The sequence below is a fragment of the Rana temporaria genome, chromosome 4 (assembly GCF_905171775.1).
Source record: "Rana temporaria chromosome 4, aRanTem1.1, whole genome shotgun sequence".
Lineage (NCBI taxonomy): Eukaryota > Metazoa > Chordata > Amphibia > Anura > Ranidae > Rana > Rana temporaria.
The window spans coordinates 446,620,102-446,635,551 of NC_053492.1; the positions used below are offsets into that span (position 1 = coordinate 446,620,102).

The 15,450-nt window shown below is 44.5% G+C and overlaps 1 protein-coding gene across 1 annotated transcript in view; it reads left to right on the forward strand.

Moving 5' to 3' along the window:
- ABCG8 (ATP binding cassette subfamily G member 8) overlaps positions 1-11,440 on the forward strand; it is a 62,806-nt gene extending 51,366 nt beyond the window's left edge. The window contains exons 10-13 of the mRNA XM_040351537.1: positions 168-244; positions 2,334-2,601; positions 6,067-6,194; positions 9,789-11,440. Of these exons, the coding sequence (XP_040207471.1) occupies positions 168-244; positions 2,334-2,601; positions 6,067-6,194; positions 9,789-9,926 (611 nt within the window). The 3' untranslated portion in view covers positions 9,927-11,440. The remainder of the gene's footprint in view (positions 1-167; positions 245-2,333; positions 2,602-6,066; positions 6,195-9,788) is intronic.
- Positions 11,441-15,450: the final 4,010 nt, after the last annotated feature.

Below are 15,450 nucleotides of genomic sequence, written 5' to 3' on the forward strand. Positions count from 1 at the left end.
TATCACTAAGCTCCATGGTGACCTTGTAAATTCCCTACACAGCTCTAGTGTGGAGGATTGTTTTGCAGCACCCAACACGTTCTGCACCAAAAAAAGATTAAATGGTAAACTCTGCCCAGTAAACATAAAATCTAGAATAACCATTATTTTAAATATCTATGTTTCAGGTCATTCAGAAAGAGCGATGCTTTACCATGAGCTGGAAGATGGATTATTTTCTACTACACCTTATTTTTTTGCTAAGGTAAATTCAACTTCATTGTTCTTGTGTTTTTTTTTTTTTTATACTGGCAATATCTAAAAGAAAAGTAAGATTCTCAGAGTTAAACTCCTGTGCCATCAGTTTCTATCCCGGTGATCTGCCAATATGGTTCCAGCTAACGAGAAAGTTCCTTTAAGGACTGCGCAGGCGCAATCCTTGCCGACGGAAATCTCCGAACCTCGGCCGGCATCCCGGGCGACGTGGAATTTGAGGAAAGTGGCCAGTCGGACGGCTCGCTACGCTCGCTCGGCCTCCTGGCTCTTTTTTTTTTTAACATCCTCCAATCCACAGGGATGTTAAAGAATGAGCCTGAATGCCGGCCGAGGTTTGGAGATTTCCGTCGGCAAGGATTGCGCCTGCGCAGTCCTTAAAGGAACTTTCTCGTTAGGGGAACCTTAACGACAAGTCACCGGTCATAAAGACAAACAAAGGCCGTGAATCTTCCCAGTGTGAAAACAGATGACAACACCTAACAGGAACTAACCCTACTTTATTCTAGCCAAAAATTAATTTTGGTTTTGCATATACTTTAAAGTATGAAATTAAATGTAACACCAATTTTGGTGAAAATATTTTATTCCTCCAGCTGTTTATGGGTTGTAGCATGGAATGGGATTTAAATGGGGCTACTAGTATCTCAGGAAGTAATGTAACATTACCCCATGATTAGTAATAAGTGAAGTTGAGAGTTTTCATTTCCCAAGAATGTTGTAAAAACAAGGAGATTGGTTTCTTCTGATTCAGGCATATGTTGGTCAATGGCAACATGACCATAGCACTACCACATAAGTCTGTATTGCTGGCTCCCCCAATCACTTGATGTAAAATAAATGTCATGGGGAGAGGGGGGGGGGTAATTAAGGACCCTCTGCACTTTAGCCTGTTACAATTGATATAAACAACCCCAGTGTATGTTGTCTTTTGTCTGCTGTACAGGATGCCAGGGATGGGTCATGGATGGGAGATATGTGTCCCCATTATTTAGGTTGTTGACCTCTTAGGGGGCTGAAAAGAAACAGTTCGGAGTACTCAGAGATTCTCACCCATGTGGGGTAAGGGGTTCCAGGTTGATTCAGAAGAAAGGGGAAAACTGACTTTGTTTTGCCAGGATTGTTAAGTCCTGGTAGTGGACCCGAAAATCAATTTTTTTATGTGGCAAAGAGCCTCCAACCGGGATTACAGGTATTTCAGTCTTGTAGGGATTATTCCGCCTGCAAGAGAGGGCTGGAAAAGCCCAATGAAGCAGTGGCAGGTGTCAGGAGGTGTACCATGGAGCAGGACACAGCTGTGTGAGGACTGTATGCTGTCTGTAAGGCTGCGTACACACGGTCGTTCCAAACTGATGAGAATGGTCCGACGGGCCATTTCCATCGGTTCACCGCTAAAGTGGCCTGATGGTCTGATGTGCGTACACACCATCGTTCCAAAAAACGATCGGGTCAGAACGCGGTGACGTCAAACACACAACGTGCTGAATAAAACGAAGTACAATGCTTCCAAGCATGCGTCGACTTGATTCTGAGCATGCGCGGGTTTTGAACTGATGCTTTCTGTACTAACCATTGGTTTGGACCGATCGGGCAGCGGTCCATCGGTTCGATTTTGAGGCATGTTTTAAAATTTTGGACCGAAGGACAACAGACCGATGGGCTATACACACGGTCGGTTTGGACCGATGAAACTGAACCTCGGTCCATTCTCATCGGTTTTGTCCGACAGTGTGTACACGGCCTTAGAGTGTTGCTGAACTATAAAGACCTCTTCTTTGTGAACCCTGAAGCAGGCAGGGGCTTTAAGGGACTTTAAACTCTGCATGGGACAAGGTTTTTTCTGGCAGTGGGCCATATTTTTGTGTTTGAGCCACAAGTGTATGAACTATTTGTTTTTCGTTGAAGGAGCTTTTTTGTTTTGCCTGTTTTTGATGGAATAAAGACTATTTGCTTTTACCACATGGTTGGCTGGTGATCCCAGGCTTCCCCATATCATTCTGCCTATAAGACTTGTTCCTAGATCGAAGTGAAATGATGGAATGCTAGATTTTATAATAGTTGTTCTCCACGTTGTCTTTCAGGTCATTGGTGAGCTCCCAGAACACATGGCCTTTGTTATTTTCTATAGCGTGCCGATATACTGGCTCGCAAACCTGAACCCCTTACCAGAAAACTTCCTGATGAACTTCGTGCTCATGTGGCTGGTGGTTTACTGCAGCCGTACCATGGCCCTGTGGATGTCCGCAACGTTCCCCACCCTACAGATGTCCTCCTTCCTCAGTAATGCCATCTTTACAGCTAGTTATTTGACTGGAGGATTCATTATCAGGCTGGAGAATCTCTGGACAGGTACGTTTATACAATTAGAGGACAGTTATTATTCTTATTTTAGACCCCTTTCACACTGAGTCGCCCGTCCATTCCCGCTAAAGCTTTTCGGCCACCCAGCGGAACGCTTTCAACCCCAACAAAGGGTTAAAAACTTCATTTTTTTGTGGCCTTTTTAAAGCACTTTTGAGGCTCTTTGAAAGTGCTGCCCATTCATTCCAATGGGTAGGGCATTTTTGGAGCACTAAATACAGCGCTCCCAACCCCCCCAAAAATGGTGCTTGCAGGATTTTTCGGAACGTCCCGCAAGCGCACCATCCCAGTATGAAAGACACACTGGAATGAATGGGTGGCAGTTTTCAGTGCTTTGCAGAGGCTATCTCTAGCCCTAAAGTGCCTGAAAACTGCCCCAGTGCGAAAGGGGTCTAATGAGGGTGGTAATGACAGTTGAAACTACAAATAGAGGACTGGGAACACATGAGTGAAGAGTGGGTAAACTACTGAGGCCCCGTACACACGTCCGAGAAACTCGACGAGCAAAACACATAGTTTTGCTCGTCGAGTTCCTTGTGAAGCCGCCGAGGATCTCGGCGAGCCAAGTTTCCTCATTGACTAACAAGGAAATAGAGAGCATGTTCTCTATTTGGCCCGACGAGATCCTCGTCGGTTTCCTCGGCCAAAAGTGTACACATGACCGGGTTTCTCGGCAGAATACGGCTCCGATCGAGTTTCTGGCTGAATTCTGCCGAGAAACTCGGTCGTGTGTACGGGGCCTCATGACTGTATTCCTGATGGTAAAATGTTGTCAAGAGAATTTAAGAGAATTTTGAGATATACAACAAACAATGTTAGTAATGACAATGAAATTGTCATGCGACATTCAAATGACTCTCTGCCAAAGCCATAGAAAGAAATCCTGAGACATTGTAAATGCAAGTGGTACATCCTAATTAACTGATGGAAGGCCATGACATTAGATATGGAACAAGAAAGAACTATACCATAAATGAAAAGAGAGAAGAGAGGAAATATGGAAGAAGTCAGACATGGCAAGTTCAAAAGAATGATAATGGGAATTGCTGATACAGTGGAACCTCAGTTTAAGAGTAACTTGGTTTGAGAGCGTTTTAATTTGAAAGCAACTTTTTTTTTAAATTTTGACTCAGTTTGCGAGTGTTGACTTGCAAAACAAGCAGAATTCAAGCTAAATAGGCCTGCAGTACCTCATTTGGCCTGAGGTACGGGGGCGCAGAAGCCGAGCAGAGCCGAAAATTGGTCTGCAGTACCTCATTTTTCCTGAGGTACGGGGGCGCAAGAGCCGAGAAAAGCCGAACATTTGCCTGCAGTACCTCATTTGGCCTGAGGTACGGGGGCGCAGGAAACAAGCCGAAGTGTCCTCTGGCCTTTTCGGACATTTTTCGGTGCTCTCTGTCGCCCCCCACCTCTGGCCCCATTCGGTATTGCATCCCATTGAAATCAATGCGGAACCAAATATTTTAGTTTCCATTGACTTCAATGGGAAAACTTGCTTTGATATGTGAGTACTTTAGATTACGAGCATACTCCTGGATCGGACTATGCTCGTAATCCGAGGTTCAACTGTATATTTCTGCTATTCCAGAGATGCTCAAAAGTAATTATGAGTCAGATAGGTTGGACAATTTATTGCAGGATAAGGGAATAAAAAGTCACAGAGCACTAAAGGCCCGACAGTATGTTGAGGTAGGTCAGACCTTTTCGGGATTTGTACTATCTTCTGCAACTCGGTTCTCCATTGCCATGATGTCATTAAGGATCTGAACCCAATCAAGAAGGGGGGAGGGGCAGGAATGTACTCTTGCAGTGGTGGGAGATGGCCACCTGGGCCACCAATAGGCAGTGCCTCGGGATGCCTTTTTTTATTTTGGAAATGGACCCTGGGGCCATTGACAAGACGACAACTCCTGATGGTATAATTTAATGCCTGGTAACCTTGGGGCTGTTAACGTGGTAACATATGGCTATAAAAGTTGGACCATAAAGAAGGCTGAACGCCAAAGAATTTATGCTTTTAAACTATGGTGTTGGAGAAGACTCTTGAAAATCCTGTGGACGGCAAGAAGATCAAACCAGTCAATCTTAGGCCCCATACACACGAGAGGATTTATCCGCGGATACGGTCCAGCGGACCGTTTCCACGGATAAATCCTCTCGAGGATTTCCGCGGATTTCTATGCGATGGCGTGTACACACCATCGCATTGAAATCCGCGCCGAAATCCTCTGGCGATGACGTGTCGCGCCGTCGCCGCGATGATGACGCGGCGACGTGCGCGACGCTGTCATATAAGGAATTCCACGCATGCGTCGAATCATTACGACGCATGCGGGGGATCCCTTCGGACGGATGGATCCGGTGAGTCTGTACAGACCAGCGGATCCATCCGTTGGGATGGACTCCAGCAGATGGATATGTTCTGCATGTCAGCAAATATTCGATCTGCTGGAATCCATCCCAGGGGAGATATATCCGCGGAAAAAGATCCGCTGGCGTGTACACACCATAGGATCTATCCGCTGAAACCCATTTGCTGGGATTTATCTGCGGATGGATTCTATGGTGTGTACGGGGCCTTAAAGGAAAGCAACCTTGAATATTTACTGGAACCTGAAGCTGAATACTTTGGCCACCTAATGCGAAGAGAGGACGCATTTGAAATGACCCCGATGCTGGTAAACATGGAAGGAAAAAGAAAAAAAGGATGACAGAAAGCAAGATGGATAGATAGCATCATCAAAACAATGGACATGTAGTTAAGTAAGCTCTGTGAGGCAGTGGCGGACAGAAAAGCCTGGTGTGCTAAGGTCCATGAGGTCATAAAGAGTTGGACACGACTAAACAACTAAACAACCTCAGGGTAGTCCACATCTATGTATGTAGTCTGATCCTACGTTTTCCCTATACTCATAACAGGGTGACTTTACATACATCTTATGAGAAGGTTCATCTGACAACAAGTTAACCCCTACCTCTCCTAGTACCCCATCTAACTATCATCCCATTCTATTGAATGCGTTTCGTTCAATAGAACATCATCTGGGGTACTGAACCACTGTCGTTATTGCCCTTATATAAAATAAAGAGCCCCCATGAACACGTTGTGGCTCCAATGAAAGCTCAGCAGTGAATAATTGCTACCCTAATTTCTGCCTTCCAAATGACTCCAATGCATTTATTCAAAATCTTGGTGAAGCAAAAAACTCTCTATTTTCGCTCAAGCCAATTCAGTAATGAGCAAGTAATTATTTTGTACAATAAATGTTATCTGCTGTCTATAAGTAGTTTATATATATATATATATATATATATATATATATATATATATATATATATATATATATATATATACATTTACGGTGTGTGTATATATATATATATATATATATATATATATATTATTTTTTTTTTTTTTTTTGACTGGTAATTGTTTATTTGTGTTATTTGCAGTCCCTTACTGGATCTCCTTTGTGTCCTTCATGCATTGGAGCTTTGCCGGGCTCATGCAGGTTCAATTTATGGGTACAACATACAAGATCCAGGCCCAAAATTTCAGCATCACCATTCCTGGAGAATCGGTAAGATGTCTTCTTAGCTAAAATATTTGAAGTTCGAACGTTCGGGATGCTAGGATATTTTATTCTGTCCACAGCAGGGCTCAGGGTCAGTGCACAGTATTCAAATAAATGGGTCACTACTTCATCCCTGCCACCACCCACCCCCACCTGCAGGTAACCCCCATCCCCACACTGCACTGTTTCCTTCCCTAGCAACCAATGACGCACTTGCCCCAGCATTTATAGGAAGTCGGAACCTTCTCTATCGAGACCTGCTCTGCTTCCTTACTCCTGCTGCTTTACAGGTTCACCTGAATTACGACAGCAAAGGGGACTCTGTTGGGGATACTGATGTAGGAGGAGATGCTGATGGGTGACACCGATGTAAGGGGTGATTCTAATGGGGACACGGATGTAAGATGGGAATTCTGAATGGGACACTGATGTAAGGAAAGCTTCTGATAAGGACACTGGGGTAAGGGGGGACTCTGTTGGGGACCCTAATGTAAGGGGGGCTCTAATAAGGATTCTTATATAAGGGGGGATTCTGATGGCGGCACTGATATAAGGAGGCCCAGATGTAAGGGGGAACTCCGATGGGGACATTGGTGTAAGGGGAGATTCTGATGGGAACACTGATGTGATGGGGACTCTGATGGGAACACTGATATAAGAAAGAACTCTTATGTAAGGGATTCTCTGATGGGAACACTGATATAAGAAAGAACTCTTATGTAAGGGATTCTCTGATGGGGACACTGATGTAAGGAGGGACTCTTAAAAAAGTTTGCAGACCCCCTGCTCTAAGGTATCCCTTTCTTTCATACCACAAGCAAGTTATCTACCTCCTGGACCTTCCTAGCCTGTTGTCAGAGCTTGTACTCTGTAGGCTAGGCCCCTGATACAATCTTTGGGATCAGGCCATGGAAAGATAAAAAGCAAGGGAAAAAATCTGCCATTTTGTTTGTGGATGGCATTTTTTACATTATAATATAGATGTCTCCCCAAGTATAACAAATAGTCTAACAGCTGCCTGTCCTCAAATGCACCAGTACCCACTGTACTTATATTACAATTCTGCTTTTAGACAGCAATGGTGCATCTTTGGTGAAGTGTTTATTTTCTCTAACCTTTGTGTTATAATGAGCACTGGTGGTGATTGAAAGTACTCAATATCACCGCTAGGGTTACAAGTCCTTGCATGAGGAGAGTGAACCACAGATCTTGTATGGTGCCATCTTTGGCCCTGCAGCCTTTGGGTGCACATTGGGTGAAGGCCATGTTCACACTATCTTTGCCCCTGGGCCATAGGTGTGTGCAGCCTATTGCTTTAGGGTGTGCACCCCAAAGCTCAAACACACACTACCGATCACTCACCATGTTCATTCAGAAAGGGAAGGGGCTGATACAAATACATATTTACCAGCCTCTTCCCTCACTCATCCTAAAACATCCCCGCAGCAACAGCCAGCAGAAAAGGAAAGGAAGGAAGCCGGTAGCGCTGCAGATGAAAGGAGGGGGGGGGCAGGGCAGTAAGAGTAATCTGTGCTGCACAGGGTGATTAGGGTGTGCCTGGGCACTGTGCGTACGCCTATGCCCTGGGCTGAGCAGGAAGGTAATCAATGATCAGCAATTCTACAGCGTTCTATTGCTCAGAGCCCTCTGGATTCCACATGCTAAGAAAGATCAAAGAAAAGCCAAAACAGTTTTTTATAGTTTGGATAGAAATGGTATTGGTGAAGCCCATTGTTATGTGTTTTGTTGCTGTATGTATCCCTTCTTGATGATTTCCCTTCACTTCCTAAACTGTAGACACATCAGTAGGTGAGAGAAAATCTCTCTAAAGCAAAGGGAAACCCCGTCTTCGACAGTTGTCACCATAATAAGTGTTCCCATTGGAAGATTTCCCCTCATTTCTGTTCCTGTGACAATTTTGTATTTTCCATCACTTACTGGGCCCAATACACTGATCACCGGGGATACGCCGAGAAATACAAACATGACCAGAGTTGTAAACGTACTCACTCTATTTAGAACTTAGAAAAAAGGGGTTTTCTTTATATTAACTTTAAACCCTATGGGCCAGATTCACATAGGTTAGCGGATCTTTAGATCCGCGTAACCTATCTGATTTAAGATCCGCCACCGCAAGTTTTTGAGGCAAGTGGGTAATTCACAAAACACTTACCTCAAAACTTGCGGCGGCGTATCGTAAATCCCCCGGCGGAATTCAAATTCCGCGGCTAGGGGGAGTGTACTATTCAAATCAGGCGCGTTCCTGCGCCGATCGAACAGCGCATGCGCCGTCCGGAAATTTTCCCAGCGTGCATTGTGCTAAATGACGTCGCAAGGACGTCATTGGTTTCGTCGGGAACGTAAATGGCGTCCAGCCCCATTCACGGACGAGTTACGCAAATGACGCAAAATTTTTAAATCGCAACGAACGACGGCCATACTTAACATTGGCTGCGCCTCATAGACCCAGGGTTAACTATCCACCGGAAAAAGCCGAACGTTCAATTCTGAATCGGCGTATCTCCTCATTTGCATATTCGTCACGTAAATAAACCGAAACGCCACCTAGTGGCCGGCCTGGAATTGCAGCCTAAGATCCGACGGTGTAACACAGTTACACCTGTCGGATCTTAGGCATATCTATGCGTAACTGATTCTATGAATCAGTCGCATAGATACGACCGCCTTAAATCAGAGATATGACGGTGTATCAGGAGATACACCGTCGTATCTCTTTGTGAATCTGGCCCTATGGCTTTGTTCACACTTAGGCCGCGTCCACACGATCGGTTAAACCGATGAGAACGGTCTGATGGACCGTTTTCATCGGTCCAAACCGATCGTGTGTGGGCGACATTGCTTTTTTTTAACCGAAGGTTAAATAACCTAACTTGCTTTAAAATTTAACCGATGGATTGCTAACCGATAGGTCAAAACCGATCGTTAGTATGCAAAACCATCGGTTAAAAACCCGTGCATGCTCAGAATCAAGTCGACGCATGCTTGGAAGCATTAAACTTCGTTTTTTTCAGCACGTCGTGTTTTACATCAACGCGTTCTGACACGATCGTTTTTTTAACTGATGGTGTGTAGGCGCGACGGACCATCAGTCAGCTTCATCCGTTAACCTAAGGCAACTGTCCTTCAGACCGTTTTCATCGGATGGACTGATCGTGTGTACGAGGCTTTAAGGATTCTGCCCCGTGATTCATGGTGATCACTGCATAATAGACTTATTGGGTGCCCTATATCCCTTAATGGCACCCCAAAAGCGAGGTAATTTTGTTGCCATTGTTGCATAACAAGATTGTATGGCAATCGTGGCAAACCGCACAATTAAAACTCATGTGAGGCTTGTCGCCTGAAAAGGTGCAGAAGCTTATTTTCGGGCAACAAACGCGCATAGGGCAGCCCATTCCAAAGTGTGAATACAGCCTAAACCATGATGTACATTACCTTTGCAGCAATCATATCAGAGTCGGTAAATATGTTGTGTAGATTTGATCTTCAAAAATGAAAAGTGAGACTGAAATAAGTGAACAACCACATGGATATTGGATGAGTTGTAATGCTAAGGATTGTTTTTATTTTTCCTTGTAGATTGTGAAAAGTATGACCATGGACACTTACCCACTCTACGCCTGCTATCTTACACTCATTGGCATCATTGCTGGTTTCCTTCTTCTGTATTACTTGAGTCTTAGGTTCATTAAGCAAAAGTCCAGCCAAGAGTGGTGATCGCCAATCAGTTTCCTCTATGGACATGAATACATGAAAAATGAATGCTGCATTGTGTGCCAGGGAAGCAGTGATGAAAGAGACAATCTCTGATAATAGCCCTATGAGGATCTGCAGGATAAAGTGAAGTCTTCCTATTAACAAGCCGGACCTTATGTATGACTTTTCAAAAAAGTGTTCTATGTTCCATGACAACCGCCAATCAGTTCAATCCTGCCCCTGAGAGCAACAATGAAAGTTCGAATTTGATTTGAGGTTTGTTACCGGTGCAGGGCTGTTCTTAAGACAAATGATAAGAAATTATTTTAGACTGGGTCCCTGTTTTTCCTCTTGTGGTCTTGTTTTGTGTTTTCATTTTTTTTTACCTTATTTTAGTAGAGGATGCAACAGGAGGGAACTGGAACCCCAAAACTTTCAGATAGGCACAAACACAACCGGGACTATGATAAGAGGATCTCACCCTTGGAGTCCCAAAGATATATAAGAGGGTGACTGCACCCAACAGGTCTAATTTATCACGATTGGGTGGAATGACCTTTTAAAGCCTAAATTTGGATAACATTTAAAAAAAATATTTTGCATAAGGGACGTGTGAATGAGACATGAAACGGAACAAGGTGTAGGCAGGAGGGGAAGCTGCCCCCTGGCACAGCACTGTGCCTTCATGTAGGGCACCACAAGGAGAGGGATTTGTGTTGGGTGGTGGAATTTGGGGGGCAGTAGGGAGTAAGAATTGTTCTAGAAAGTTTAGCTCATGTATAGTGCCATGTAGTTGCCATCATCCCTTTGATCAATTGTAAACTGAAAAAACCTCAATGGGAGTGGGATTTTTTAGGCAACAAATGTAAGACAACCAGGTCATAAAAAAGTATAAATTTATTACAACATATAAATATATTAGAACAATATCAATAATGATTAAAAAACTTTTCGAAAGATACTGTCTGTCGCCGCATGCCCAGAGTCAAGAGGCTGTAGGCGTGCAGGACAGAATTTCCAACGCGTTTCGAATGATTGACATTCTTCCTCAGGGTATTTACAGTATCAATTTCCTCTCCTCAAAAGAAACATGTGTCAAAGAAGCTTGGGATGCGCATCTCCAAGTGACCCAGATGGTAATATTCAAAAAAGGCACCAAAAACACACATAGGGGCTCATCATCCCTCCAACCCATAGGGGGCAGAATTCGGAAAATTCCATAGAACGGCATTTAAAGATTTCTCCCACTGTGTCACAACTTTAGATGAAAAGGAAGGATTGTCCAAAAGTCCATGCGATTTCCACCCAACTGGAAAATGAACACAAAGTGTCCCTCTAAATGGGGTAGGGAAAAGGGAGGACTATTCAGCTCCTCCAAAAATATCCTCCTCCTCCAACACATGAATTGTTCTAGGAAGGGAAATTTGGGGGGGTGCTAGGAAAGGTGATTTGGGAGAATTTGTGATGGGTGGGGGGATGAGGAAGAGGATTTGTGCTAGAAGAGGTGATATGGTAGAGGAGATTTGTGCTTGGAGGGGACATTTTGTATATGGGGGGGGGGGATTTGTGTGAGTAGGGAAGATTGGAGGGTATTTGTGCTAGGATGGGAAATTTTTATGTGGGTGGGGGGATTGTGCTGGTAGGGATGATTGGAGAGTATTTGTGCTAGGAGGGGAAATTTAAGGGGATTATAGGGAGATTTGTGCTAGGAAGGGGGATTGGGGCTTTTATGCTGGGAGGGGGCATTTGTGCTGGGAGGGGGCATTTGGAGTTGGGGGGAGAGGATGTTTATTTGGAGGGGAAGTTTGAGGGGTAGAAGATTTGTGCTAGGAGGGGATTTGAGGAGATACAGGATTTGAGCTGGGAGGGGGGGTGGGGGTGCAAAGATTTGTGCTGGGAGGGGCAATTTCAGCAAAGGGGTGGATTTGTCCTAGGAAGGAGGGTATTTATTCTTGGGGGGAGAGAGATTTTTGCTGACACATATTTCGCATACATCTTGGGGGGGGGGGGTGCAGTTTGACATGTTTTTCCCTGGGCTCTAGATGGCCTTGTCCCGGCACTGCGTGTCACTTGTACTGGTTAGCGGCTGTTCTAATTAAAATCTTCCATCATCTGCACCCCCTCCCCCCCATACCCCACAGTTGTAATCTTCTGATGCTGTAGGAGTAAAAAGGAGCTGCTGAACCTGTCATATAACTATACCCTCCCTTTCCGCCCACCTCCTCCATTCAAAGAAACTGTATTACTAAGCTTCCGTCAATAAAAACACTCTTTGAATGGAGGGAGACCTTTCATTCATTTGCTTGTCCTCCATTCATAGAGCTTCTATCATTGATGGAAGACTATAGAAAATGTAATCTAGGACAGCCAGCCCTAGTACAAGGGGCACTTCTCAATAACTGCAAGTACTGTCCCTTGTGCTGATTTTTTAAGAACATGTTTTATATTTTATTTTTTTACCTACAATTAGGTTGTCCTCCGTGGGATAAGTGTACTGTATTTTAATCTTTTAATAATAGCTCACTTATTATGATTTACTGCAATGTTTCTTCCCTGAACCTGTGTCACTACCATCTACAGTCATGCTTTCTCATCCTTACTTTCCCATTACTAAATACAGGAAACAAATATATTGCATCTCGTTGGACATTTATTAGCAAAGATGTATTTTTAAAATGCACCACTGTATTTTAATTTAAAGATGACAGATCTGTATTACGTGTGTGTGTATATATATATATATATATATATATATATATATATATATATATATATATATATATATATATATATATATATATATATATATATATACACATATATATATATACTGTATATCTAGATGTATTGCAGAATGCATTGCATATGTATTTCAGCCAATTGCCACTGGAGGGCAGTATGATCTTATATTTGTTGCAGGCCAACAATTACAAAAAAATAAATAAATACTTTTTTTTTTTCATTATTGTGTATTTGTATGTCTTACCAGACAAGTGAGGACAAATCTGCAACATAGAAACATGCAACAATAGAAAGCTGACAGGGGTTCTAGCCTTCCCCAACTTAATGTAAAAACATATATATGTATATATTTTTTTGTAGTGTCATCCAACTTTCTGATAGAGCAGTGGTTCTCAACCTGGGGGTCGGGACCACCTCGGGGGTCGACTGATGATTTGCCGGGGGTCACCAAATCCTGGGCTGTTCCTGAAGCTTGCACCGCTCTCCCAGCCTTTTTGCGACCGCCCAGCTGGGCTTTTCCTGGAGCCCACAGCCACCCACTCAACCTCTTCGCAGCCACCCATTCAGTTTACGGCATGGGTTCGGGGCAAAGACTAGAGGTCAGCTGACTGGTGAGGAATGTGACGTGGGAGGGGCTGGAGGAGACCTTATCTCCTGATTTTGGCATAGGTGTCACTGCTACGAGACACCACAAAGTCGGACACACATTGAGTGACACTACCTCTGATTATAGTTGTCACCAAAAGGACTCAGGGAGCGTTAAATGTCCGTGGATTAGGGGCGCAAATTACTTGTCTTGCCTTGGGTGCTGACAACCCACACTACGAAAATTTTACTGGTAGGCCTCGTACACACGGACAGACTGTCCGATGAAAACGTTCCGCCGGACCGTTTTCATCGGACATGTCCGCTGCCGGATTTTGGTCTGATGGTTGTACACACCATCAAACCAAAATCCCTGCGTACAGGATACGCGGTGACGTGGCCGCGATGATGACGCGGCGACGTGCGCGACCCTGGAAGTTCAATGCTTCCACGCATGCGTCGAATCACTTCGACGCATGCGAGGGCTTTCGGCCGAGCGGACATGTACGGTGAGTCTGTACAGACGACCGAACATGTCCGACGGACAGGCTTCCAGCGGACATGTTTCTTAGCATGCTAAGAAACATTTGTCCGCTGGAAACCTGTCCAATCCGCCGGAAAATTGTCCGGTCGGACGTACACACGACCGAACATGTCCGCTGAAACTGGTCTGCGGACCAGTTTCAGCAGACATGTTCGGTCGTGTGTACGAGGCCTTAGGGGTCCCCACAACTTTGGAAATTTTATCAAGGGGTCACGGCAGTAGAAGGTTGAGAACCACTGTGATAGAGGGTGGCTACTTGCATTCTCCATGGTTCAACAGTATGTAGGAAGGTAGCCACCCTCTCTAGCTCATTCATGAGATGGACTATAGACTATGGGATTTGTAGTATACAAAGAGCAATGCACATGATTGCAACTAAAGCAACTCAAGAAACCATTTCATGAAATATAGTTTAGAGTTGATGTGTATGAATTAGTTTTAAAGAATAAGGATATTGTTTAGTGTCACTATAAGGTTGCAAGACACAGATGTGTCCATTTGCTAAAAAGGAATGTTCATTTTTTGCCAGTTCACACCAGAAGGCGGTGCTGGAAACGATCAGTTCTGTGCACATTTCCCGCATCGCAGTTGTGATCTGCAGTGGGTTCAATATTAAGTTAATAACCTAATCGCAGGTCGCAAACGCAGTGTGTTTACCCGCACCAGATCGCATGATACAATGCCATGTTACCTGGTCGCAGTAAGTTTCAAAAAGTAGTGCATGCACTACTTATGGTGCGGTGCTGTGCGATTTCAATCCATTTAAAATGACGGGCTAAAATCGCACTGCACATAACTGCATGTGAGTTGAAAAGGAATGCACAGCGTTTTCCTGTGCGATTCCCAGTGCGAACCGGCCTGTAACCTAATCCCTTCATGACAGAGGAAAAAGCAAATCCTAAAGCCCCGTACACACGCACAGTTTACTCGGCAAGAACCAGCAAGAAAACTGCTGGCAGAGCTTTCTTGCCGAGTATACCGTGCGTGTGTACGAGGCTTTCAGGTTTCTCGTCAAGAAAACTCCCTAAAATCTCGACGAGAAAAATTGAGAACCTACTCTCTAGTTTCTCGTCGTGATTCCTGCCGAGAAACCCGAGAATGTGTATACTTACCTGTCGCCGTGGAAACCCGCGCATGCTCGAAATGACTTTGACGCATGTGCGGTAGCTTCCTAGGCATAGGTAGGGTGCAGAAAGATGGCGGCGACGGCATAGAATGTAACAAGCGTATGCTCGTCGTACATGATGACCTCACCGCGTTCTTGCCTTTCAAGAGAACCACGGTTCTTTTGAATGCAGTGTCTGTACACTCGGGCGGCAAGAGATTCTTGCCAAGAACGGCTGTTTTTTTCCTGACGAGATTCTGGCCCGTGTGTACAGGGCTTAAAGAGGTTGTAAAGGAAAAAAAATGTCTTTACCTTAGTGCAGTCCTCCTTCACTTACCTCATCCTTCCATTTTGCTTTTAAATGTCCTTATTTCTTCTGAGAAATCCTCACTTCCTGTTCTTCTGTCTGTAACTCCACACTGTAATGCAAGGCTTTCTCCCTGGTGTGGAGAAAGACTCTTGAGGGGGCGAGCAGGAGGGTCAGGACGCTCTCTACTTTGCATATAGAGAAAGGAGCTGTGTGTTAGTGGGCGTCCTGACACTCCTGCTCGCCACCTCAAGAGGCTTTC